The sequence below is a fragment of the Oryzias melastigma genome, linkage group LG15, assembly GCF_002922805.2.
Source record: "Oryzias melastigma strain HK-1 linkage group LG15, ASM292280v2, whole genome shotgun sequence".
Lineage (NCBI taxonomy): Eukaryota > Metazoa > Chordata > Actinopteri > Beloniformes > Adrianichthyidae > Oryzias > Oryzias melastigma.
In genome coordinates, this window is record NC_050526.1 from 27866556 (window position 1) to 27894300 (window position 27745).

At 42.8% G+C, this 27745-nt stretch overlaps 1 protein-coding gene across 2 annotated transcripts in view; it reads right to left on the bottom strand.

The window, feature by feature from the left end:
- Positions 1-1354: 1354 nt before the first annotated feature.
- Positions 1355-27745, bottom strand: part of LOC112162057 (spectrin beta chain, non-erythrocytic 5) — a 33327-nt gene continuing 6936 nt past the window's right edge. For both annotated transcript variants that reach the window (XM_036215524.1, XM_024297701.2), the window contains exons 6-34: positions 26672-26758; positions 26454-26572; positions 26266-26380; positions 26104-26181; positions 25913-26028; positions 23902-24064; positions 19602-19741; positions 19416-19500; positions 17024-17173; positions 16641-16790; positions 16046-16302; positions 15033-15168; positions 13268-13462; positions 12888-13040; positions 11856-12073; positions 11415-11598; positions 11170-11325; positions 8907-9224; positions 8662-8781; positions 4754-6547; positions 3496-3600; positions 3345-3419; positions 3177-3263; positions 3011-3102; positions 2851-2936; positions 2720-2771; positions 2488-2645; positions 2116-2256; positions 1355-2035 (exon numbers count right to left, since the gene is read on the bottom strand). In XM_036215524.1, the coding sequence (XP_036071417.1) occupies positions 1779-2035; positions 2116-2256; positions 2488-2645; positions 2720-2771; positions 2851-2936; positions 3011-3102; positions 3177-3263; positions 3345-3419; positions 3496-3600; positions 4754-6547; positions 8662-8781; positions 8907-9224; positions 11170-11325; positions 11415-11598; positions 11856-12073; positions 12888-13040; positions 13268-13462; positions 15033-15168; positions 16046-16302; positions 16641-16790; positions 17024-17173; positions 19416-19500; positions 19602-19741; positions 23902-24064; positions 25913-26028; positions 26104-26181; positions 26266-26380; positions 26454-26572; positions 26672-26758 (5787 nt within the window). In that variant the 3' untranslated portion in view covers positions 1355-1778. The remainder of the gene's footprint in view (positions 2036-2115; positions 2257-2487; positions 2646-2719; positions 2772-2850; positions 2937-3010; positions 3103-3176; positions 3264-3344; positions 3420-3495; positions 3601-4753; positions 6548-8661; positions 8782-8906; positions 9225-11169; positions 11326-11414; positions 11599-11855; positions 12074-12887; positions 13041-13267; positions 13463-15032; positions 15169-16045; positions 16303-16640; positions 16791-17023; positions 17174-19415; positions 19501-19601; positions 19742-23901; positions 24065-25912; positions 26029-26103; positions 26182-26265; positions 26381-26453; positions 26573-26671; positions 26759-27745) is intronic.

Consider the following 27745-nt stretch of genomic DNA (forward strand, 5'->3'; position numbering starts at 1 on the left):
CTGTTGATTTAGATTGTTCTTTTCTGAGAAATTTGCTCTCATCATCTTTTCTGATGGTGTCCTGTCTGCAAATCCTCACAAATGTGTAAATCCCCTCTCTGCTGTAACTAATCTGCTGCAGACATGTAACACGGATTCACAGAATATTTATTAATGCTACAGAGTGACACTTTGTAAACTCTCATTGCTTGGAGCTAATAATGCAACTGTTTGCAGAGAATGCTTGTTCATGACACAGATGCACTGTTGAATATTCAGTTTCAAGTTATGTCTCTAAAACATGTCAGGGTTTAATTATCAAAAAAGTAACTAATTCAAGTGACAAGCTGTGTTGTATGGCCTGAAGACACCACCCACCCTGACCGCCCCCTTTTGACCCACTCTTACTGGCTGAGCGGCATTTCCCCTCCTGCCCCTGCATGTGACAAATTCTTTTTTTTTTCAAAATGGCGGCTTTTATCTCCATAGCAACCATTTTATGTTTTAGTCACATGGGGGTGACGAACAGGTCTACGTAATTTTTAGAAGAATCTGCAAGAGTAAAATTTTTAATTTCCTTAGCAACGGAGATTGTTTGTTAGCAATGCCCACATTCCAAATAGGCTTATATTTGTATTGTATTGCTCATATCGTTTTGTTCAACTAAAGACAGGGAATCATATTTAATTTTCACAATATTCCAGTAAAGAATGTGTGAGCAACAGGAGAACTCCACTTTTTTTGCTAGCTCACCACGTGAGCGCTGTTCACACAAACTTTAAATCTAACAGTTTTTTTTAAATACCTCCCAGCGTTGCTTGAGGAGTTGGGAGGTGAAAGAGTAAAGTCCTAAGGAGGATTTTACATTTGTAGCTGGTACTAAAGGTGACTTTTACTATTAAATTCAAGAAGGTGGGCCTTCCCAAGGTCAAAGGTCTATGAAGATTATTCGAACAAAAGTCTTTTTTTCCCCATTACTGAGCGAAAATTTGAAAAAAAAGACACATTTTGAATTTTGTCACAAAATGGCCATCAAGCTATTGGTCCTGAGCCATCCCATAATAATTTCAAAACTTTATCCCCAACACATGGTGTTTGGTTTTATTTTCGTTTTGAATTATTCTTTTTTCCATTCATGTTTTTGCGGTTTCTCCCGCCATCATGTTTTGGGAGGCGGGTCGTTCACTACGCCCAAATTTCAGTTTCACTGTGTAGATGTGCACATATTTTGGTGACTTTTTGAGTTTATGGTGAGGGTCAAATTTTTGCCCGTAATCTCTGTCCTGTTTTTTTTCTTCCCAGAGCTTCCAATTTTACAACATATCAGACATTTTTGCTAGAAATGTTTGGAAAATTAGATAAATCTGTTCAAAAAGAAAGTTTCTTGTCTTTTATTGTGATTTTGCTGGTGTTAAACAAGCTCCTCAACATGATGACAACAGTATCAAACTGCTGATTCACTCAGAACCGTGTTAAATGTTACTAAAAGAAGCATGCAATACTTCAGAACAAAGCCTTCCATTGTGAAGGAAAGAGAAAGCTGAAAAATCCACAAAAGAAAACAGAAAAACAACAAAAGGAATGAGATTTGTGATACAGTGCACACCAACGCTCTGCTTCAATGACTGCAGCTGCATAAACACTCATAAAATATCAACTGTAATGTCCCACCACAACAAAAGTGAAGCAGTTGCAAGTATTTGCATCATAAATACAGTCAGTAGTAATGCTGCTTTTTGTCACTTTTTGCTCAGTGTGTGCTCAGCACATCAGAGCTCATTCTAGAAACATCTTCATATTCAGAGCTCTTTCTTTCCGAAGAACTTTCTAAACACAGACTTGTTGCTGGGCCGAGGCAGGCTCGCAAAGCTCCTCAGGAACGGTTCAGGATGATGCTGCCACCCTGCTGAGCCTGGGAGTGGAGCCTCACAGCTTCTCACCGACGAGCTCTCGCCTGACTTTTCTCCAACCACCAGAGTCACTGAGTAATTGGAGCCTTTCTCCAGGCCTTTTCCTGCAGGGGAGTGCACCGTGGGTTTGATCCGCTGGTAAGTTGCTGCAAAAAAATACATGGAGAGTCAAAAAACTAGAGTTAACAGAATATGATGGAATAGTGGTTAATAAAGGCCTCCTCACAGGAAGTGAAGGAGTGGGAGCGGCTCTTGCTGCTGAGCCAGTCCTGACCGGCGGATGGAGCGCAGTGGGAGGAGGAAGACGTGTTTTCTCTGAATGCTTCTGAGACTCGGTGAGTCACGCCGTGTGTGAGGCGCCCGTCATCTAAAGAGGGTCAAATGAAGAGCAGAGAAGCTGACCAACAAAAAGTGGAACAATTACTGTGGAACACGTCCAGACCAATGGTTCTGTCACAACAGCACTTGAGCTCCCCCTGCTGGGACTGTGTACTCCTGCAACAAGTATTCTTGTAATTGAAAAGTCCCAAAGCGAACCAGAGTGTCTGGAAAGAGTCATGGATCTATCTGGTGGGACTGAGCAAAGAATTGGTCTCACCATAGCAGCCTCCGTCAGAGGAGGAGATGGGGGAATGCCCATCCGAACTCCTAAGGTGACTCTGAGGCCCGCTGAGGACGACTATTTCTTTGGCTGTACGTGAGGGTAGGGTCATGGGGGCGCCATCATGACACCTGAAGCACCCCGATGATGGTCTTCTGCAGAAACGATTGTTTTTTTTAGAATAAAATAAAAAAATCTGTAGAATTCAAGTTGCTTTCATTCGTCTTACATGGGAACTCCGTGATCAGCTCTAGATGAAGTGGTTAAAGATCCATCTTGACCTTTGAAAAACAACAAACAGATCAAACTTTAGAGTCCAAATCAGAGTTTGCATCAGTGAGGTTTGATGTGAGATCTCACCAGTGCTTGCCTGGATTCTCATGACCCATTTCTTCATCATGAAGTGTGAGGAGGTACTGAACAGATACTCTGAGCCGTCGTGGAACCTGGAGCCCAGGAAACAGGAAAACACCTCAAACAACAGCTTTAATCCACAAGACTCTTCACTTCAGCTTTTTACCTCAGTCGAAAGCAGTTGGGCTTTTTGGTGTAGTCTGAGGCAGGAGAACACTCGGCTCCCATGAGGTTCAGTGGAAGGCCGCATGCAGAGCTCTGAGGCACAGACAGATCATTAGTCACCACAAACGCCCAGCTTCCAGACACCGCTTCTTATTTCCCCTGCCTACCCGCAGCGTATCCTTTCTGTCCTGGAAGAAGCACATGGTGTGACTGTATAGGACAGCGTGGTAGGAGTTCCAGCCTCTGGAGGCAGCCTGTGAAAACAAGATAAGAGCGTGAGCTGCTGACGGGGAGCTTTATGTTTGCTGACTGTGGTGACTTCATCATCCCCTCACTTTTTTCCCTCCCGGCTGCAGCCGGTGCTTCCTTTCCAGGGTTCCCTCCATAGACGGCGGATCAGGCTTTCCACTCTGAATGGGTTTGAAGAAATCGCATCATTTATGAATGCAGCAGATGAGGAAGATCAGGCAGAAACAGCCATCTCACCAGGATGAAACAGCGCCCTCCAGTGCTCGCTACACTGTGTGGCTTCTCCTCCTGTGAGGCTCCGTCTGAACCCGTGAGGGCAGAGCCTGCGCTCAGCAACGGGTCCTGTTCAGGATGAGATCAAACAGTCAGAGCGGCTACTTTTACTGATTCAACAGGAGATAAATGACGACCCATCCTAAGGTTGATGAAGGCTCTCAGAACTTGTGTTTATCTCTGAAAATCTAATTTAAGATCTCAATTACAGTGTAAATTCATGGATTCATGGATGATTTTGTAGGTGAGCATAAAGGTGATTTTTTTTTTAAAAGAAAGATAGCAGCCTTTTTCCCAGGTCAAAGGTCAAGAAGACGTTGGTTGTGGTTGTAGACTAAAGCGGCATATTTGTGAAATTTTGTGAAGATTGATGAAACAAAAAAGTTCTTTTTTTTCCATATTATGGATTTTGGTTTCATTTGTGTTTTAAAAAAAATCTGAGCTTGTTGAGAGATTTTATCATGTAATATTTTTATCTATTTTATTTTATTAGTTGAACCTTATAAAACTCACCAGTTTTATGAGGGGGGGGGGTACTTTGCTCATAATTCAGCTTCACCTGGTTCTAGGTGTGTGCAAAGTGCAACAAATATCCTGTTTTATCATCTACATTTAAAGTTAACAATGAAAGAGTTTCTGGAAATCTCTGTTTGCAAGGGCCCAAAGCTCAAAGCTGAGCAGTGGCATGGCTCCACGGGTTAAATGTCTGATGAGAACCAAAACCTGTTTAAAAATGGAAAAGTGAGATCTTTATTAAATATTTACCATTATTGCAGCAAAGCATGAATGTACAATCTTCAGAACTACATAAAAACCTTGCAGGTTTCTGCCAGATTTTATTTCAAATGTTGCATGTCTGAAGGCACAGGGCTGTGTTAGCGCCTGTGAATATAATGCAATTAATTAAAAAAAGGCCCCTACAATATTTCCAAAGAGCTAAACTCTCAAAATGCTCTAAAAAGCTGCAAAATCCCTTTTCAGTCAAATTTAGATTCATACAAACTGAAATGCTGGAACCCCTCACCCTCTTCACTTAGTAAACTCATAATAAAATATTGTTATCATAAAAAAATCAGAATTCCCCTTTTTTTTAAATGAATTCTTATTTTTGGATAACATTTCAAGTGCATATGGTTTTAATTCTCACAAATATGAATTCTTGTTCTTTTTTTAAATCTTTTTATAGCCTCAATAAGACCAGCACTTCAAACCCCAACCTCACCTTCGAGCAACCTGTGAACTCCTCCACCTGCTCCTCCTCCTCCTCCTCTCTGTAGTGGTAAACGTATCTCTGGCTGTCCCCGACATCGGGCAGCTTCACTGGGTCAGGAGCGGTCTCGTTGGTTGTCACTGAAGTTTTACTGGCTGGTTCTCCAACTGGAAAAGCTGCCCACGACCTCCTGTCTCCTTTAGCCAGGGGGGGAGGGTGGTCTTCGGGCTTTCCAAGTAAGTCTGGAATGTGTGACGGTAACTTCAACTCGGCTACAAGGAGGTCTGGAGCTGAAGCTGTGACCAGGTCTCTGTAGAGCAGCGTCTGCTTCTGAGCTGGTGGTGAGCAGCAGAGCGCCGCTGTCACCTGATCTGCGCCGGCTGAGTCCTCCTGGTTGGGTCGGTACATGATGTCGGAGCAGATGCTCTGCCTGTAGTTAGGAGTTTGGTTCCAGATGTCCTCCAGCTCCTCCTCCTCCTCCTCAAACTCCTGATGGTTCAGATGAACCGGCTCTCTTTCCACCTCTGCAGCTTTTGGAGGCGGTCCCGGAGATGCGGCGTGGTTCTCTCGAGTTTGAGAGCAATCTAAAGCTCCCACTTCCAGAGATAAAAGCTTTCCCACCACTCCTTTAGGCCGGCTATCTGCAGAAGCAACGTCAACGCCGAGCTTGAAACTGCTGACGCTGGAGATGCCGGAGTCCACCGAGTCCTGACGGACACTGACGCTGGCAGCCGACTTCAGGTTCAGCTTCATTAGTGAAGCTTGGTTCACTTGAAGGCAAGCGGTTTGCTCCTGGTCACATTTGGATCGGGTACATTTATGGTAGAGGTGTCCGTTCAGGTCTCGAATGCGCGTGTGGACGCTGAGACACTCGTGTTTAGAAGTGACCGCGGCGGTGCTGAGGGGATGATTCACATAGATGTTCAGATGTGAAGGCCGGCTGCTCTGGTGGCCTTCATCCAGATCAGATTTGGCGTCTGAGGACATTTTCTTCCACTCCTGCTCTGCAGCATCACACTGAGTGAAAGGGGATTGTGATAGTTCTCCACCAGTTAGGTCCTGACTTTCATCTTTAGAGGGAGTAGAAGGCTGTAGACCCTCGGAGGGGGTGATGTCAGGAGACGGGGGCCTCTGTTTGAAAGAGCTCAGGACTGTAGGTTTGTGGGAGTGAGGGTTAAGTTCAGCTCCGTCTCTCTTGGACTCTTGGGGGGCAATGGTGATGATGTCCTGGATGCTGGGGATGAGGGTCACGTCTTTGGGCAGATCAAAGCTCAGCACAGAACCCAAAGAGAGGAACCTGCAGTGGGTTCTGGCCTGAGCAGCTGAAGGTCCTGCTGAGACGGCGTAAGGCGTGATGCTTTCTGAGTCGATGTCTATCAGCAGGGGGTTCTTCATGTAGGCCTCTGCCCCGTCGCTGCTCTTCAGGGAGGCCTTCGGTCTCCTGCTCTCCTTCAGAGGCCACGTGCGTGTATCATAGGTCAGCGTTTCACATTCGTAGTGATGCATCCCGTCGGTTGGCTCCTCCACTCCCATGATTCTCTGGATTGTGTGTCTGCGCGCATCCCTCTTCCTCTTCCTCTTCTTGCTCATCCTCTTGAGGCTGCTGAAGATGGAGCCGCTGCCCATCAGAGGGTGGAGGACGGTGCTGGTTGGTTGAGGTGCAGCGGAGGATTGCGAAAGGGGGGATTGCAGTAAAGTAGGGGAGACTGGGGGAGTGGAGCAGCTCTTTTGACATGGGAGGGTGATGCTCTCGTACACTGGAGTCACAGCTAGGCTGCTGTCCTTCACGTGCAGGTAGGTGCTCACCTGTGAAACAGAGAAAGGACATTAGGTGTGTAAGCTGCGCTGTAGCTGGTTAAACTCATGCCGGCTGCAGGCTGACTGAGATTTTGTGAGCAATTTGTGTTACATGAGGAGATAACTGTTTATTACAATCATCACACGTCCACCAATCCAGAGGACGGAGGAGCACTTGAACTGCACACACATGTAAAAAAAACGAGTGAAAACGGATGGAAGCAAAAAGAAAAAAACCAAGACAAAACAGCAGGAATGCAATGGCAGCCTCGCAGTTCTTAATCAAAGTCATATGCGGCTGCGCATGCCGTCATACGCAGCTGTAATATCTTGACCTTTCACTTGTGTGACTAATCTTTTGTTTCTGTACGAGGCTCAGACCATAAATCATGGTGTGCAGTCTGGGAGCCGTTCTGAGAGGTTCTGCACCGGTTCTGCACCGCTTCCCTATCTGCTCTGCTGGCATTTGGGACAAACTCCTCCTGGGAGCCGTTTTTTGGAGGACAACTTTCAAAAGAGGAAAGGATGAGGTCACTTGTTTCACAGGGTTGTGGCAGAGCCACGGCGTCGACCATGAGCGGGTTTACATCACAGAGGTTCTGGGATAAAGCAGGAGAGGAGAACTTCTGTCAACAGGCACAGCATGGAGAGGATGGGCTGTGCTTTGGTCCACTCTGTGTCTGTCGGCGGTTCTTTCCACGCTGATGAGGCTGTGACCCATCGGAAAAAAGCTTTGAACGCCAAACAAAGGTCACGCCAAAATGAGGACGGATCACTATGAAGACAAATTCATGACAGGAAACCACCAATGAGCTTCAAGCTCCTCAGCACTGAAGTTTGATACAGATCAGTATATTTGATATAAGTTAAGTTAAGCATACGTTTGAAAAGGTTACATTTACTTGGAGTGTAATTTGAAAATTCATTTTCATATATATACATATATATATATATATTTAGAAAAGCTAATATAAAACAGGTGTTTTTGGTATAAATTAATACACTGTAATAATATCCTTCTCAAAACAAATGAAAAATATAAAATACTAAATGTTTTTTCCTAATTTAAAGAATAGAATTTGTCCTGGTAAAATAAATTGGAATATAATCTTGAAAAAGAGCTACAGTCATATTAAAGTCTGTTGCCCCACTAATAAGAAATAGTGTATTTTTTTCTACTTTTTTGTAGAATTCTATAAAAAAAATAGAAAAAAGATGAAAATAGGAAAGAAGAAGAGAAAAAAGGAAATATGTTATTTTTTATGTTGAATTCTATCTGAAGAAAAGAAAAAAGGGAAAAATTAAAAAAAGGGGGAAAAAGAAGAGAAAAAATGGGAAAAACGAAATACTTTATTTTAAAATAAAAAGATATTGCTAAAATAAGAGTTTTACACATTTGTAGTAGATATAAGAACTTCTCCAGCAAATATATCCCACTTTAAGAGCTACAACAGCTCAACTGTCACTAATTTTGGACCATAATCATCTTAAAATAAAATTAGAATTGAACATTTTTCAAGTGTTAGAAGTCAATTAAAACTTCTTAGTTTCCCTAAATCAAGCTTGTCTGTTGAAACCAACCCACTCCCCATCACAGATAAAACTTCTGCTTAATATATAATTTTAAGTGAAAAAAAAAAAGTTTTTTTAAGACATAATTCTTGAAGTTTGAGATTCTTGAGATTTTTTTTACTATCAAGATGATCTTAATGTAAGTAAACTATTTATATTTTTGCTTAAAATAATAATTTTTGATAAGGCCATTTTTCTTACAACATCGATAGATTTTTCTTTTAAATTTTAGCTAAATTTTTCAATCTTCTGAATTTTTTTACTCAACGGATTCTGTTTTTGCAGTGTATTAACAATACTCTTCATTTCTTGTAAGTCAGATCAATAGATTTACTACATACTACATGATAGATTCAGCCGTCCAGACAGACGAGTGACTTGGAAGGATAAAAGACACATTTCCCAGCACTGGCTGAACGCAGAGTGTTCTTGACTGATGGACAGCGACTGGCCGTACCTGCAGGAGGTTAGTCGAGCATTCAGACACACAGCATGCAGTCCCAGCACACTTTGAGACCCTGCATGCAGATCCAGGTCACACCACAGTTTACCTGGTTTGCACTCGGACGATAAACTTTTTTCTTTCGCTTTAAACTACCCAAAGTGTTTTCCAAAAGCCCCTGGCAGCGCCTCCAAAAGCTTTTACAGGCAGAAGATTGAGGCGCAGCGGGCTACAGGAAAGAACCAGGAAAAAAGGGAGACATGAAGCCAAAGGAGCCGACACGGTGAAGGAGGGAAATCCCAACGCAGAGTCAGAGTGATGTGCAGGAATAGATCGTGATGTTGAGCTTCTTACCCTGTGAACGAGCTCAAAGGGTTCCTCCGCTTCTGGATCTGTTTGAAGGGGCGGGTCCAGCACCTGCACCTGGCTGTCCCCGCTTCCTCCAAAGCTCAGGATGAGGTTGACCGCCTGCTGACTGCTGCTCTCCTTCAGCACCACCACGTTTGTCTTCGGGGAATCAGCCTTGGCTCCTATTCCATTCATGATCTCGTATCCGTCCTCTGATAGCCTCTCGTGCTCCACAGTATGCTGTGGCTCAGATGCAGGTTCTGCTCGAGTGTTGTTGTCACAGTTTTGAAAGGTCCGAAGGGCCTCGACTTCAGGATCTGAGCTCTGCATACAGAAGCACAAATAAACGTTACTTAGCAATTATGTGCTCATTATTGTTGGCTTTTAGGATACTTTATCATGGGAAGTTTCTACTTTTTTGGTGACAGAACTTGAAATCCAGGCTTGAACCTCTCACGGTTGAAGGTACATGCAACAGGTGACTGACTTTTTCAGCACAACATGAACTCAAACACTTTCACAGATGCTCACAAAGACAGCATCACTGCTCTCAGGTGTTTTCTGAAGACCACGTCTTCAAAAGCTGTCAGTCGAAACAACTCACTTCTGTTTTTGACAAGCTGAGGAGTAAAATGTGAATCGATTTGCCATTAATTCTTGTTTGTTCACATATTTAATCTACACTTGATTATCTAGGAAATACAAGGAATCTGGGAAACTTGATCTGCAGCGTTTAGTATTAAGATATTCATCTCTGGTTGAAGTTTTGGCTAAAGATGTCCCAGATCGATTTTAGGTCAGTGAAACAGATCGTTCTGAAGGAACTAAAATCAGCTATGAAATAAATCCATTCATCCATTTTCTTGGCCGCTTCTTCCCTTTCGGGGTCGCGGGGTGCCATAGCCTATCCCGGCCACTAATGGGCGAAGGCGGGGTACACCCTGGACAGGTCGCCAGTCTGTCTCAGGTCCTCAATCACACACATCCACTCTCACATTCACACCTAGGGGCAATTTAGAGTCACCAATTAACCTATGAAGCGTGTTTTTGGACGGTGGAAGGAAGCCGAAGTCCCCGGTGAAAACCCACGCATGCACGGGGAGAACATGCAAACTCCACACAGAAAGGTCCCAGCCGGGATTCGAACCGGGGCCTTCTCGCTGTGAGGCAAGAGCGCTAACCACTGCGCCACCGTGCAGCCCATGAAATAAATCATCAACCACAATATATTATATGAAGGGGATTGTTATTAAAATTAATCATTATACCCCTAATATTTACAGACCTGCTGAGCCCATTTTTAATCCTTCATAGTTGACTGATAATTGACTTTCACTTTTGTTCTTTCAAGGAAGAACAACTTCTCTCTTTTAAAGACCCAATCTGATAAATAAGATGGTTTTGGTGTTTTTAACATCTTCTACAGGCATTTCCCTGATGATGGAGGACATATATAAAGAGAATTAAGATGAAAAAATCATTTCTGAGTATTTCTTTGTTCAAGTCATTGTGAATCAGGATCAGACAAAGATTCTATTGAAAAAAAGATAGTTTTTGTGATGTAGAAAATACACTGGATGGGGCAGTGGGAGAGGGTGTAAACGGAGAGCTCTCAGTAATGGGTGATAGGAAGGAAGGCAGGATTTATCTGCAACAATTTTTAATTAACTATTTCTGCTCAGGTTTGTTAATTTTGCCTAAAATGGCTTAATCATAATTGAAAAACAACTGGAAACGGTTTGAAAATGGATTGAAAGATGATCGGAGCAGGACTTTAACCTTTAGGTTGGACAGACATGGGCTGCATGGTGGTGTAGTGGTTGGCCCACTTGCCTCACAGCAAGAAGGTTGTGGTTCAAATCCCAGCTGGGTCTGTTCTGTGTGGAGTTTGTATGTTCTCCTCGTGCATGTGTGGGTTTTCTCCAGCTGCTTCCATCTGTCCTAAAAGCTTAACTGGTGATTCTAGCCTGTCCTTGGGTGTGAGTGTATAACAGAATGGGTAAAATCGCTTGAATCCAACACGGGCTGGGATAGGCTCCAGCAACCCTGTATCGCCAAAGGGGATTCAGCAGGTTCAGAAAACAGATGAGTGGACAGACTGTGATTATTTAATAATTTTCTTTTGAGAATTGTCTGAGGTTTGAGCTGAGATCTGATAGTTTGTTTTTAATCACAAATATATGTACACAAAAATTGACAAATTATAATTTAAAATAAAAAAAAAACCTTATAGTTTACATGTTCCCAGTAATAATATGTTCACCTGTACCTCTGCTAAAGGAGAGCCCATTGTTGCCTCAGAGTAAATGTTATCCTGAAGAAGTTTCTTTCTGCTGCTTTTGTGAAACCACTGTTGCTTCTGAGCCCTCCAGTGCACAGAGATCCATCCCAGCATGCTCCTCAGTTCCTCCATGCGCTCTCTTACCTGAAAGACATCATCAAGGATTTGGGGAAAATGTGGAGAAAACCAGCTTAACAGAGGAATTACAGAATGGCAGGAGGGCTCCTGCTCACCATCTGGGCCAGGTGGTGCTCCTTGTCCAAGAGGGTCTTCCCTGTGACGGCCAGCACGTCAAACTCCTCAAACTTTTGCTGGATTTGGGAGTCCAGCTCTGCTGCCAGAGGTTTGTGTCCGTCCTTCCCGAGGTGCATTGCAGTATCTGAAAAAATGCATGACCTGGTGTCCTCTGTCCAGGAGCTGTTCAGAGGAGCAGAAGGAGAAAGGAGGCGAAAAAAAAAACACGGATGAGAATGACCAGACTCTCCCTGACAGGAAGGAGATTCATCGCCTGTCACACCCAGGAAGCTCGCTTAAACACACTCAGCACATCCTAAATTCCACGGCTCTCTCGGGATCTGCTCTCGACAAAGAGAGCATCCTGTTCCTTCCTTAGAAGATACCGTGATGAGTAGGTGTTGCTCAGAACACGTGGTCTCACTCCCTCACATTCTTACATCATGGCGAGGTAGCTCCTGAAGAAGTCCTGGAGCTGTGAGAACTCTTGCAGACGGGTTTGGTTCTCCGTCACGCTCTTCCCCAGCTCGGTCCAGGCCTGCAGAGTAGCTCGGATCTTTGCATCCAGCATGTGCACTCTTTCGGGGCACAGCTCCTTCAGCTGAGAAGCCTGGTTCTCCACCTCCCTCGCCTCCTCACTAATGACCCCATGGGCAGTCTGTGGAGAATCACAGCAAAAATCCATCATCTTCCATCAGGGGGAGCATCATTCAAACAGCTTGTACCAATTGTTCCTCTGACTATGACCTCACCTCCATAGCTGTATGCATATATAATTCAGCCACAGGTCCATATGGTCTACATATGTGATGCAATCTTGACCACTTTTTTCTCCTTTTGACGAGGCGGTAATTAATAGAGTTCAGGCTCTCTGGGAGCAATCCTTCATAACATTTCTCAGCTACAGTAAGCTCTGACAAACGGAGTGGCGGATGCCTCTCTGCTGACGCCACACTTTTCTCAGTTCGGGTGATGAGGTCATCTCTGCTCCTCGTTCGCATCAAGTCCAGGCAGCTGTGTGTGCACATGTGCGAGCACCGTAACACTTTACTGTCCCCAGCCTCACTTCTCTGGACCCTCACACACCCTCAAACTCAGATAAACACACACACACTCGATGAGCGTCAACAGAGAAGTGACTCATGCGAGCGCGGGTAAATATCCTGCGGATGATAAACGTTTGCATGCTCCCTCTGTGTTTGTGTGCCTGCACCGTTCAGTTTACACTCTAAATTGAAAGCAGCGCAGAGGCTGGACCTTTCTTTGCCGTGAAAAATTTGGCACAACAAGAAACAGAGAAATGGAGGGGGGGGGGAGTTGGGGCAAAAGGGGCTTTCCCTCTTTCTCTCACAGAGCAAATAGTCTATAATCATAAGTAGGAGGGGGCTGGAAGACTGGGTTCTATTAGCAGCGATGAATCATGACAAATGTTTACACCACAATCACAACTATCAGCAGCGTGGTCTTCTCACCTCCAGGTGGTCCTGCTTCTCCTGCAGAGCCTCCAGGCCACAGTGGTCTGGCTCGCACTGCATGGCCATGTCAGTCTCCTTCTCCAGGATGTCCAGGCGCAGCTCTTTGCTGCAGCACAAACACTCCTCCACCCGAACCGCCAAGCTGGCATGCTGGAGAGGAACAAAACTATCAGGAGATGACATTTCCATCAAGTCATCACACTTAGCCGCACTCTCAAAAGAAGACTCACTTGGGTTCAAATCTATCTATTTATTCTAATTAGTGGGGGGTGACGATGCAATTAATTAGTTAATTGGTTCTTTATATTCGTTCAAGATCATGTAAGAAAACTGAACTGCTCAAACAAAGCAGGCTTAACCTGATTGACTCACTGTACCTTGCTCATTAGCTCCTGGATAGCCTGATCGTGACTCTGAGATTGACTTCTTTTCCTCACAGTGTCGTTCAGCATCTCTACAGCCTCCCGAAGTTCCTCCACAGGGTTACCCAGAGCTTCTATCAGGGGCTCCACACTGCTATTTCTCTGGAGCTCAAACAGAGTAGGAGCTGAGGACACGTCACTGTGGAGAGGCTGCAGGAGGGAGAAGATAGTGAGAGAGATGTTTGTCAAGTAGAACAGTCTAGTTAAAAAACGGTCACTGGTTAATAGTTACATGTGGGGGTGGGGTGTTTGATCCATATGGTTGTTGCAGATTTTTGGGTTGCTTTGGTTTGTGGAGAGGAGTGCACAGAGCAGTGGCTGCATCTTAAGGGGAGTGTATCTTAAGCCTCATTTCCACCGGTACGATCCGGTCCGGTTCAATCCGATATTTTGAACGTTAAATTGTTAAATTGACCAATTTAACAGTTTCCAACCGTACCTCTTGAGGGGCCCCATGCATTGTAGGTCCATAGAAAAATAGAACAGCACGGTTGGGGCGGAGCTGCTACCCGTTCGTTTATTGGCAGAAAGTGATGACGACATTAGAAAGTGCCAATATACCGCTAAGCTAGCGATTCCGTTTTCCTCTTTTCAGCGGTAAAGTGGTTCTTAGCTGCCTGCAATCTCCTTTCAAACAACATTAAATTCCTTTTATACACGATGTACAAAAAGTAAAGCAAGAAAAAGACGAGCTGCTGGATGACCTCCATTGTTATTGCTTTTCTATTCGTCTAGTCGACGCAACAACATGCTAGCGGTCTACACCAGGGGTCCCCAAACTACAGCCCACGGACCTAAACACTATCAGAGACGCATCATTTTTTTCAATCTAACAATCGAGACTATTTATTCAACCCCTCTGCATTCTGAACTATGACAGGAGAGCATAGACTATTTATTGGTTTCCTTTTTTCATCAAAATATTCTAGCATTGTTTTTTTCTGTGAAGATTACAGAAATGAATTATTTAAAATTTGGCTATGTGTGGCTTTCTGGAAACCATAAATGTTTACGTTTAGGCTGTGATTGTTACACTTTTTCTGTAAGCCTACAAACTGAAGGAAAGAGTTATGTAGCCCTCACAAGAAAAAATTTGGGGACCCCTGGTCTACACCATGAAAACAAACCACTCAGTGGGAGCGAGGCTTAACTGAGTGGAAACGCTAGCTAGGATAAACTGGTCCATACCGTACTGCTCCTTACCATACCATACCACTCAGAAGAAACGAGGCTCACCTCAAAGGAAGCAATGAAAATGGAACATACCATTGACATGCATGATGGTAAGTGTATTTTGACATATTTATAAGGCTAATGGAAGTTCCACGCACTTATGGCGTATATGGGATGCTATCTGCAGTGCCCTTAGGCCACACTCACATGAGCAATATCTGAACTATCCAGCCGTTTAACCAGATTCCAGCTCAGACGAGGAAAACAAAGACATACATTAATCTATTTGTCTGCAAGTGGATGCATCAGAATGTAGCAGAGCAGGGAGTTTGTGGCCTGCCCAGCTTATTTTTATTTCACAGACACGGTCTTTTTCAAACTACGTTTTATTTTATCTGCTCTGGATTTTCAACAATTTGAATAAAAAAATACTCAGAAATCCAATTTTGAGCTTAATTTTCTTCATAATATCTTAGAAATACCAAAAAAATAACTGTTTGAAGCCTCAGCTGATGTTTAAGTTTCACTTCTGTATGGATATTCATACCTGTGCGAGGCTGAATCCACCACCGCTGGGCTCCTGGCTCTCCTCCAGCTCCACACGCTCCAGGAACTCGGTCAACATGCGCGTGTCTTGCAGCTCTGAGCTCTGCTGGGTCAGTGCAGCCAGAACACGGTGGTACCTGTGAAACAGGAGGAAGATTATTTTCATTAAGCTGAGCCACACACAGCCCTGCATCCCCCACAGAACCACATCACAAAGGTTGAGATGCATCCGCGGCGCTGTTTATCTTATCATATATCGCCTGTCACATAAACACATCCTGCACTTCAGGGCAAACGGCCTCCTCATGTGAACACAGTTTATGGAAGTGATGACTCTGAAATGGTATTTTTTCCAGAGCAAATGAGCCTTTTTGTGTTGAGTAATGACATCATAGCAAGTGTCTTACAGCTGTGAGCACATCTACCTGCACCACCTAAGCCTGAACAGGTCACCCATGTCCAACACCCCCACCCTGGAAACTGGGAGGTTTCCATCTTTTTTTTTTTTTTTTTTTTTTTTTTTGTGTTTCCAGACGTTTGCAGCTCTGGGAGCAGAAGGTTTTTCTGGGAGTCTGTAGCAACAACCTGTCTTTCAAGGGTCATCCAGAGAGACAGGCGTCACCCTGCGAACACGGGATGGGTGACCATGACGCAAACTGACAAGCTGCGGGTGAAGTGCATGTCAGAGCTGCAGGGTAGTCTTATCTAAGTGCTGCCTGTCACATAAATGCAACAAACACACTGGGCTCTTTGGTCCATTTGTTAACTTATGGGAATGTTGAATATTGAAACATTTGCGGTTTATATTTGTTTTAAATATGAAGTGGAAAATCAATGAGTAAACTCCTCCAGAGGATGACAAACATGGCAAACTCAAAGCTGTGACCTCTTGGAAACACTGACTTTTCCTGACGACAGTGACTGCCTCTGATTGGTCAGATCCATCTCATGAATGTTCCATGATGACAAACATGGAGAGGCCAACCTTTCCTCCTCCACATCTGTCAAACGTACTTCTTCTCCACCTCATCCATGCGCTCTGGCAGCCTGCGTGCGTGCGGGTGATTGTGGCCGTGAAGGCTGTCCACCTCCCGCCTCAGTTCGCTCAGTTCCAGGCTGCGTGCTGCCACCTCCCTCTCCAGCAGGCAGCTCTCCCTCTCAGCCAGGCTCATGGTTTCTGGGTCACCGGCTAATGCAGACTCCTTCATGGAAAGCTCCACCGACTCCAGCCAGGCATCCAGGCTGCCAAGGGCTTGGAGCACTTTCACAACCTGTGCAGAGCAGACATTAGTGCCGTGTACAATACCTATGATGTAAACCCTTTTGGACTGGATTTGCATTTTAGAAAAAAGAAGTCCCACGCTTTCCAATAAAATCAGGACTGGATTTGCAGCCTCTTTCCAACTCATAATCAACTTATATGAAAGTAGGCGCTGTGTTTCTTGGATTACGTGTTGAGAGTTTACCTTGGAGGGTCTTGCCAGTCAAGGCATAAAGGATCAAAGACTGTGAGCCCCTAACTCTTACTGTAAGCACATAGACCAACCGATCACTAATGACCATAAAATCCTACCAGAAGATCATGATTTAGGAGTCTCACAAGTCCTACCCTGAAGCCCAGCTCCTTGGAGGCCTGCAGGAACACAGCATTTCTCTGGTGCCTCCTCTTCAGCTCTTCCCACAGGACCTCCAGTTGTTTGAGGAATTCCTCGATCCTGGCACTGCCTGGGTGCTGAGCACGGACCAGTCCGTGACCCTCCTGTCAGGAGTTTGAACTGATGAGTCCACGAGACGACTCCAACGGGAGTCTGCCAAATGTTGACCTAATCTCCAATTGGTGGGTAGAATTACCGTCCCATGTGAGGACTCAGCTCGTTATTTGGTTGATGTAAAAACCAGACTTGCCAAGACTCACTTTTGGGAGAGAATTTTCACCCGGCTCGTTTATCTGAAGCTACATTTTAGAGAAACTGTTAATGTGGTTCGGTTTACCCTCTTGACCACCTCCATCCTGGCTCGGTTGTTGAGGATTTCTTCCTCAAGGGTGTGATGACACTTCCTGGCAGCCTCCAGACCCTCAGAGGCGGCTGTTGAACACACCTGTGTTGCCATGGAAACATTGTCTCTGAGCCAGGATAAAGTCTAAGATGTTGAGTGGAACAAAGGAGGAAAGAAAAAAAAAGGTTAAAAGAATTAGCAGAGTAGAAAATCAATGTTGCTGAACTGCCAAAGCTGGAATAAACACAAGAAGTGGATCCTGATGATGGAACTGAACCAAATGATCCGATTATCATCCAAAATGGGAAACTTGATAGATGATCTGGGATAAAGTTTCCTGGAAGGATATGCAATCCGAACCAGTAGTTTTTAAGGCTAGGATCATAACCCATGGACACTACATACCCCCACCCTCGCTGCACCCCTCGGTGCATTTGACACATTCATGAAACAAAAACAGTTTTTCAAAATGGTGGCTTTTCTATGAGTTTTATCTCCATAGCAACTATTTTACTTTTTTGTCCCCTGGGGATGACAAACAAGTCTATGCCGTTTTTAGAATAATCAGCAAAAGTAAATGTTTGTATTACCTTGGCAACTGAGGTTTTTTGTTAACCACACCTACATTCCTACTGTGTTAATATCGTATGTCATATTGTTTCATTCAGCTTGAGCCAACGATTCTTGTATTAAGTTTTCAGAATGTTGCGGTAGAAAACGTCCATGTGGAAATACCATATTTGTGAGCTCACCATGGTAACGTCATTCAAAACAACTACAACTTCAAATTCCAACATTTTTCCCGAAATTGTTTACCAGTGATGCTCAATAGAGTTAGAAGACAATAGATCAAAGTTTCTACAAGGAATTTAAATTTGTAGAAAATAGTAAAGGGGATCTTTGGGGAAATCCAAGGTGATGGCCTCTTCCTAAGGTCAAAGGTCAACATATATTTAGTTGTGATTGATTTATTAAAGATCATTTGAATATGTTTTCTTTTCCCATATTATTGGAAGATGTGAAAATCTCCAAGTTTCACATTTTGCCACAAAATAGCCCCCAAGCCATAGGTCCTGGGGCCATCCACAGGACCTATGTGACACATTTTCACTCAAAGTCTCAGTAAGAAAGAAGAATCAAATCAATCCGGACCTTACAATGCAGAACTGCTGCAGGACAGAATCATAATATTTAAATAGAGTACACGTCTGGATGTTTTTATATTTCCTCTTATAGTACGTCCCCTTGTTTAAAGAGTCAGGAAAAGGAGATGTTGGCCTTTAGATAATCTGTCTCCACCTCTATCTAACTAGAAAAGGTGAGACTACAACTTTACAAAAGTGGAAAAAAGCAGGTCTGGTTACTAATTCAAAGCACATTTTTGGAATTTATGATAAAAAAACATCTTAGGTGTTGGTATATTTTAAGAAAAAAATACTCCTCAACATGCTTTTTTATGCTCAAAGAAACCAGTTTTTCCTTCTTTTTTGTTGATAAACAGAGAGAGAAAAGTCTGCTCAGTTGTAAGTCTATGTTAGAAATCCCTACAAAACTGAGCTCCTTTTGGACTCCAAAGAATATACAAAGTTCTCGGAGAAATCACACTCCTCTATTTTCACCCATTTTCTTGACTTCTGCTCCTGAGGGAAATTGACATTCATCAGCTGCATGAATAATTGCAACCTAATGACATGACAGCCCGCAGCCGTGCAGCTTTATGATGTCGTGCTTAAATGCTATCCCTGCTTAAGGAATTGGACAATCTACTTTCCTTTCATAAAAGTCTGCATAAACACAGTTTTAGCTCGAAGAAATCCTACGGTGGCCCTGAGGTACAAATCACGTTAACAAATCACTTCCACAATTAAAAGAGCAAAAGAAACAATTAAAAACAATTAAAAAAAAATTCTAGAAACTAAAACATAATTCTAGAAAAGGAATCAAAATCAGATGTTTTAGAAAACAGAAGTAATTTCCATAAATATATATACAGTATATAAACAAAAAAAAAACATTATGTCCCATAATACCTTTTTTTCTGGTTTCTTAAATGCAAATAAAAAAATATTTGTTTGTTTTTTATTTATTCTTTAAAATGTCTTAACATTGAGTGATTTGTTGAGGTGATTTGCACCTCAGGGCCACCGTACAAAGGACACATTTGCTTTCCTTTTCTTTAATGTTCTCTTCCTCACACAATTGATCCAATGGATCCCTTCTCAGGAAGAAATTATACTGAATGGACCAGGAGTTTGTAAATAAATGTGAAAAAACATGGTTCCCCTAACAACTGAAGCGAGCAAACATTGTGCAGCATTTGCACTGAGGCTGATTGACGTTCATGAAGTCATGTCAGGTTCGTCGCCGTGCCACAGGGGCCTCTTACCTTGTCAGCAGACACAGTGAACCTCTGAAGTTGTGTGTGGCCTCTGGAAGCTGCCGTGAGTTTGGGCTCTGCTCTGAGCTTCTTGCTGCAAAGAAAATACAGACATGTGACTTCAATTATGATTCCCATGAAGCCCTCTCATTATGTAAGTCGCAGACAGAACGAGAGGCCGGGCAGAAGCGTCACCTTTCCCCCTTCGGAGGCTGCTTCATGACGCCATGGTTTGTGCAGACGGAGCCTCCCTCCACCGGGGAGGAGGTGTGGATCCCCGATCGCTGCTCCTGACTTTGACCAACCGCAGGTCTTTTAACGCTCCCACAGGGTTCCTGAAGGAAAGGTTAACACGTCAACAGCATTACGTCTCTGCCTTTGTGTCAATGCGTCTGCTGAGAATTTCATTCATGACGTCTTTCTTTACCTCACTGGTGTGGATAAACAGGAGGAGACGCCCAAAATAAAGTTCATCGAAACTATTAAAATCTGTTTTCAGTAGATCAGCGTTTTTAAATCAGAGATAAATCCTATTCAGTCAGTATCAAGACTGAATTTGGCAGCAAAAGGCTGAATAAATAAGATTGTCTTGACGAATGAGAGCATAAATTCTAACAATCTTGCTAACATGTGTTTTTGAGCTCAAACGAGGAGAAAGAGTCACTGCAGATGAAATGAGACCCTCTCACAATCCCTCTGCCAGCTTTTGTCAGACTTTAAACATGGGTTTCTGTGACGCTACAGAGGAGCAGTTGATGCCACGACTGTAAACCCTCTCTATCTGCAGGAAACTATTCAAGCGTCTGCGCCATCAGGCCACTTTTTACAAGCGTCTGGGGGTATAAAGGATCAGACGGGGGTCTCTGAAGGCCTCTCCAATGAGAGTGACGTGTGAAACATGAAACTCAACCTTGAGATTTTTAGGGAAAATGACAATTTTAGTGGTAAAAATTAACAAAATATTTTCAATACTAATAGAAAAGTATGTTAAAGTTGGCTTTCTCTTGTGATATTTAAAGATCCACTCCAATTAAAATTGTATTTTTAATATTTTTAACAGCATTTCTCTGATGATGGAGGCCACATATAAAGAACATAAGTTCAAAGTAGCATTTCTGAGTATTATTTATTCAAATCTTTGTGATTAGGGAGCAGACAAAAAAATGAAGTTGAAAAAATATCATATTTGTGACATGGAAAATATGCTAGGCAGAACACCAGCTGCTCCGCCTGCTCCGAGCTCTCAGGAACGAGGAGGGGAAGAGGAGGCGGGGTTACCCAGAAGGGAATTTCTAATGCAGAAACTATTCCCTAGAAAACGACACAAGATTTTTGATTTTGGTTAAAAATCATAATTAAAAGACCACTGGGAACACTTTGAAAATAAACCAATAGATGATCGGACTGAGTTTTTATGCCCTAACCAACGGATTGTTTAATATTTTGGTTTAGTAAACACTGCACAATTAGTGGAGATATAATTTTCTCTTTACAAAAGGTCATTTTTACATAATTTTCGTTTTAAATATATCTAAAAAAAAGATTTGTCAATCAAAGAACTGGTATATTTGGATTGAACCAACTTTACAGCTTCTACTTTTAGAAGTTAAATAATAAATCAGTAAAAAAAAAAAAATAAAGAAATAAACTGCAATGAACCAATAGTCATCCATTAAAAATGGACGGATTTGTGAATTCCCTTTCAATCATAACAGATAGGAAATAAATGGAAACAGAACAAAAGTATTTAAACTGAACCAATTTACAATCTTTTCATGCAATTAGTGCTTTATTGTTATTTAGTACTATCTTTACATGACTCAAAATGTAGTTTGCTTCGTTTTTATTTAATTATTTTAAAGCTCTTTCCAATAATTCCTGTAGACAACCTAAGAATCTGGATGGTTTGATTTGACTGCTTTGGTGAAAAAGAGTAACATCTCCATCTGACAGTGACTTTAATGCTGTTTTTCTTTTCTGAGGTTTAAAAAAATCTTGTTTTTCTGCATCATGACCATAGACTGTATATAAGAATTATTTATTTTTACAGTCAATGATCGTGACAGAAAGCAGCTGCTGTTTCACCAATGAGATCTGATGTATGAAAAAAGAGACGAACAGCTTTCATTTATGAGGAACGTTTAAAGAGCTATATGTTTGCAAATATTACTAAATATATTCTTGACCTATTTAAAACTTGAAATGTGTGTTTTACAGACTTTTTTAAAATGTGGATTTTTAGAAAAACTTCTGATGTTCATACAGGAACATTACTTCTAAATTTATGCCTTAATGTAGTAACTAGATCGAGTTTTTGTTGATTGTGTGATTTTCCTCCACTTATCCTGGTTTGGGTTACTGTAGCAACAATCTGAACACTTTAGCTCAAACTTTCTTTTGCAGTTCCTTCAGGGTGCCAGTGAGGCCGCCCCGGGCCAACAAAGATTTGACCTCTCCACGTTGTCCCTAGCATGGTGGAGCTGCTCCTCCAGAACCAGTGGGCCCCACACACTGCAGATCCTCATCTGGATCAGGCCAACATGTAACATCCAGAACAGGGAAATCCAGGGTGGTACACGGGACTCACAGCATGCTAGTTTCATAGAGTACGGGTCAGTTAATTAAGCTTTAGAGTGAACACAACAAATACAAAGAACAGGAGAACCATAAAGGGCCCTCACTCCCACCCAGCTCCCAGCAGAGCTCCTAAAGGCTGGAGTTGTCCATTGTTGTTCCAGCAAGCCTCATTCTGGCACTGAAAGCTCCTACCTTCTTAGAAATATTTAATCCAAAGGTTATGAAGCTAAAAAACCTGCAGATTAAAGTTTGTAGCTCTCTCCATGATTCATTTAAGGATTTACTAGATAACTCTAAATCTACAGATCCATCAGAGTAAAAAACCACGTCCAACAACAGCAAATGACCTTATCTGGATACGGTTCTTTCTTATCTGTTCTCCACTGATTCTTTGTCCACGTGGGTCTTTCTGCAGAGCACACTGGAGTGATGTCAGCCAACAACTATCACTTAGCACCAAGCCCATCTGGTCTCCAGCCGCAGCATCTGGCTACAATTAGTCAGAGAAACAGACGATAGCCGTGTTTACCTCCAGAAACAAGAGGCCGTACTACTGCTAACTCAAAGACACGCACGTACGGCTTACTGTGCACCGCCTGTTCCCGTACACACACTGGAAACAGAAAAGGACAGCAGAATGAAAACGTGGTCCGTAAAAAGATTACCTTTAAGATCGTCATGCCTGAGAGCTAAAGTCAAAACAAGAAAACATGACAAATTTCTTTAGTTTATCTTGGTTCCAGCACCAGTTTGTAGGTTTCTTTTTTCAGTATCCACCCTTCCTTATAAAGAAACATTTGCACCGCTGCATAAACTCAACCCAAACAGCCCGCAGGGAAAAACTGGGTTGAGTCTGGGATAAACCGAAGCAGGAAAATAACTTTAACTAGAAGCTGCAGAAAAGTGACAGAAATAACATCAGAGAAACAAAAGTAATGGATCAATGCTTAATGAGGTCACCCTTTTACAAAGTATTTGTGTTGCTATGGAACTTTCTATGTGTCAGAAAAAGATCTGATTGGCCAAAAAGACCAGGAGTGCCATGAGGTGCGCCTGTACAGTGTTCCCTCACCACAACATGGTTCACCTTTTGCGGTCTTGCTGTTTCACAGCTATTTTTAGTGCAACTTTGCAAGCTTTTTTTTTAAAAACACTATTGTGTTCTGCGATCTGATTGGCTGTTAACCTTGGCAATCAACATCCTCTGTCTCCTACAGAGAATGGGCTCAGTTTGCTAAAACTACATAAATCTTTGATGGAGATCAAATCTTTGATGGAGAACGAGATCTTTGTTTTTACTTCTTTGATATTGGATCCTTTTCCCCCCACAAAGGTTTGAAATTTGAGAGTTTAAACAAGAGAGAAAAGTGTCTGAAGTGCTTAGTGAGGAGTTTTACAGCCTTAAAACCCATCCATCCATGATTTTTTCATTATTTTTCTTAAAAGATTTTGGAGTTTTGGAGTTTTTGAGGTGAAATGTTCATTCAGTGGCGTAGTAAGAAGCAAAAATTGTAAAAACAATCCGCTCCCTGTATTTCAAAGACTGGAATTTATGAAAGAATGACTGGAAGTTTCTTTTCATGCGTTCAATCTCATTGTTTTTGGATTACCAGCAGCCCACAGAGGTTGAGTTGTGACTCATCCTTCATTACCTTTTCAGACCCACAACCTGCTTATGTTACTCAGATGAACCACAAATATAAAACACGTCAAACTACCGGAAGGATGGAAAACCAGCTTCTCGTTGATTGGTAAAACTAGAAAAGTTGGAAGCTTTTCCAAACCAAAGTTTGGCTTGTTTTATTTCTTCCGCCACAGATTTGGTTGATCTGGAAGAGGCTGAGCTCATTCTCTGCTTGCTGTGATGAAGTTCTCCTCTGCTGCTCAGAAACCACAGTTCAACAGCGAGGCTTCTTACCACACAGCCTTTCAGACGATTCTGCTCCTCCTTCACCTCCTTTCCCATGACGGCATGCGTCTCCGCTCCCACGGTGCAGTGGGGCTCTTGGTCAGGGGTCAGGAGGTCAGCATCTTCCCTGGTGAAAGTGGAGCCGGAGAGGGAGAGTGCAGTCCTGTCCCCCCTGCAGGGAGAGCAGGGTAGGTCAGTGTGGTGCTGACAGCAGGGTCTCTGAGGAACTCCAATTATGACATGAGGTTCTACACTGATTCAAACAGTTACCAAGAGCATCAGATAAGATGTAATGATGTAATGATCTGTCTGAAAACATGCTGCCCTCATGAGGGGCTCTCAGCTCGAGAAAGGCTCGGAAAGGAGATGTTGGACGCGCCAGAACTTTGGACGTGATTTACTTCAGAGCAATTTTTAGACCTGCACCATCTTTCAGTCATTCATTTCTACACGTTTCATACAACTTTAAAGACCATCTGATGCAAACTGTGTTTTTAACATGTTCTCATGGCATTTTACTGGTGATGAAGGACATACAAAAATAAAATTAGGCTCGAAATCGTAATTCTGAGTACCATATTTTTAGAGTCAAGTTGGGCTTTTTTGCATAGTATGGCCATAGGTGTGAGTTATATGTGATTTTGACACCAACAGCCCCCTCTAACAGTTGCCAGAGGGGGCTGTTGGTGTATCAGTATTAGTTACTAACAGCAACACAGAAGAAGTACCGTCCTAAACAAACATGGAAGAGAATCTGATCGTTATCCCCTTGAACTTTATAATGTTGTACTTATTTTTTCCCTCCTAAAACTAATTCCAAATCATCAAACTGGATCACAGAGACATGGAGATACCCCTGAAAGCACCATCATTCAGACATATCTCTTTCAGTAGAAGTAAAAGATCATCGTCAAAAAAAAAAAAAAAAAAAAAAAAGAGAGAGACTGAATGATCTCACGAACCCAGACATGTAGACTTGATTTCTGATGCTTTTGTAGATCTTCTCAAAAAAACTGATCTCTTAACATCATCAGTGTCTCCCATTCATTGTAAATGAGATATACAGTCAATGCTTCCAAGTTCCATGTAGTGATGAGGCTAAAAGCTTGACAATAGATACTCCCACACGTGACGGGAGCGTCTACTTTCTGAACACATTTTAAGACAAGTGTTGAGCAGCGAATTCGATGCATGAATTGTGTTCAGTGTGAACACAGCATTATGCTGGGCTTGGCAGATTTTTACAGAAGAGTTGTATACTTCCACCAATTATCACTTATCCTCTGGAGTGACTTCTATACGTTTTTTTTTTCTTGCTTTGAAAATAGATCAAAAGATGATCAGAGTGGGTCTTCAAGGACCACGCCCACATTTGGCAGCTTTTTTGGACCAGATGTTTTGTTCCTTTCATTTGGCATTTTCTATAGATTCCAATTGAAGTTCCATATAAAGAACTGTCTAAAAATACAGCTACACTATATGAGCCATATGAATACTGTTTCCCCCCTAGCTAATTCTAGCCTGCAGTGCTCACTCAGAAACGCTGCGTTCCGTAGTTTGGTTCCATTTGTAACCCACTGATTAAATGCGGTGTGCTCATTAAGTCAACATCAGTTTCCACGGCCAAAATAGTCTCACGGTTAAAAAGTCTGGAGAGTTACTGTATGCTGTTAAACCAACAATAAATTGTTTTACAAATTTAATAAAAGTGGAAAGAAATCCTTGTAAACCTGGTGGTTCTCCGAATCAGCAGACTGTCCCAGATGATGTCAGGATTTAATGGGGAGAAGAGAGCAAACGATGTTGCCAGCTTGGTAATTTGCCAGAACATTATTCACCTACGGTGAGGATTCAACTTTGACAAAGCGAAGAAACAGGGGGCGGGCTGGGCTCTGTGAGGTCATCACTCTCACAGGCTAACAATAGTTTAATATAACATTATCATGCTGAGCCAATAATGATCTTCTGTACTTTCACACGTAGGGAAGGAACTTCAGAGAACCGTTTCTCCGTGACGCACCTGAAAACCCTCTGAAGAAGCGCCCAGGAATCCTTGACCTCACTCTGCCTGCGAGTGATGCCGGCAGCCAGGGAGGGGTGGAGATTAGCCAGCTGGGAGACACTCACGTCCAGGAGCTGCCACACAGAGAGGCCTGCAGTTCAGACGGAGAAAGTTTCACCTGTGCAAAAGGTTAAATGAACCACTCCTACCATTATTTGACTGGCGATGTCCCGTATTTCTCTGTCATCAAAACTGTCCAGCTCCTTGTGTGCAGACATGCTCTTCCTCTAAGAGAAACCACACAAGTACAAGCTGAATCTGCAAAAAGATCTCAAGAGCAAAACATGTCAGCAAGCCTTCATGCAGATTACCATGCTGTTGATAGCAAACAGGACGTTATCCGCCTGCTGGTACAAGGAGGACACTTCAAGGGCCAGATGAAGCTTTTCTTGGTAGTTTTTCAGAGGGGACTGGACCTTCAACCACCTGTAGAGAGATCCATTTAGTCAAATCTTCAAGCTTCAGCTGTTACATGGAGAACTGCATTGTGGAATTGTACATTTTATTGATGAGTTTCCTCCTGCTGGAGATGATCCTGCTGTCTGCTTTCCCCAGTTTCTCCAGCTTCAGGGCCAAGTTGTTGATCTCCTCGTGAAGGTTTCTGTGTTGCTGTTCATCCTGCAGGACACCGGAAGAGGAAAGTTGAACAATAAGAGTGAAAATCTTTCAGAATTGGTGTGGGAATTCTGTTCTCCGAATGATGCTTTTGTTGCTCACCTGTTTCAGATCTAAAATTCTCCTGGTCAGCTGCAGTTTGTCAGCACTGTCCCCCAGGATGTTCACCAACGACTGCTCCTCTTCCTGCTGGAACCCAGAAAAGTCCATGTTTATGGCTCCCCCTTCATTATTCTAATTTTAGAACCACATTAGCTCTGCTATCGAGACGATGCCAAACAGAAACGGAGCTGAGCTCACTGAAGCACAGAGGAGAGGCTGATTTGAACTTAATGAAGGATCCATCTCTTCCAGGAAGGCCTGCTTCATAGCTTTCATGAGCAGCATCCTCTCTCCCATTCCCACAGGTTCATTATCAATCACAGGAGCCCTGGTGCCAGACGCAGACGTGAACAGAGATAAACACAGGCCTAACGTGCACAGGACGATTGCTTTCTGATAATAACAGGCAGATGTTTTACACCCGTGAGTGTACACTGTCTTCAGGATACTGAGCTAATTTCCTGTGTTAGCAACTCCAATTCCTGCGCCAATTATCCTGACAACTGTTGATTAGAGCATCTGCAGACGGCGATTCTCCTCCAGGCCAAATGTTTCAGGGATAATTCTTACATTTGGCTAGCTTCATTAGCTTTCTCGCTTTAACTCCAGCTGCTCTGATAAATGAGAAGGAGAGAGGAAAATATTTGAAGACAATAAAAGGTTGGAGAAAATAGGAATATGAACAAACAAAGCCGAGCATGAATTGTTGCATCCATATCAGGAACTATATATAAACAGTTTTAAGGCAAAGATTTTTCAAACAAATATGTGTATTTTCCTAGATTACACTTCGATTTATGTTATATCTTGTGCAACATACACACATGCACATAAGGCTATTTGAATGTAAGTATTGACTTTTTGTTGACTTTTAAAGTTATAAAACCAAGATTGCTGTGTATTTTCCGAGAACTGGCAGCTACACGGTAATGTAAATGACCGGCCAATAAGGATGATGTCATCGAGGGGTAGTTGTGTTCAAGTTAGAACAAAATATAGCTATGTTGGAATTCCCACTCTAATCCCTAACTACTGAAAAAGTATTTGGTCCAGGACCATCTAGTGTCCCGGATT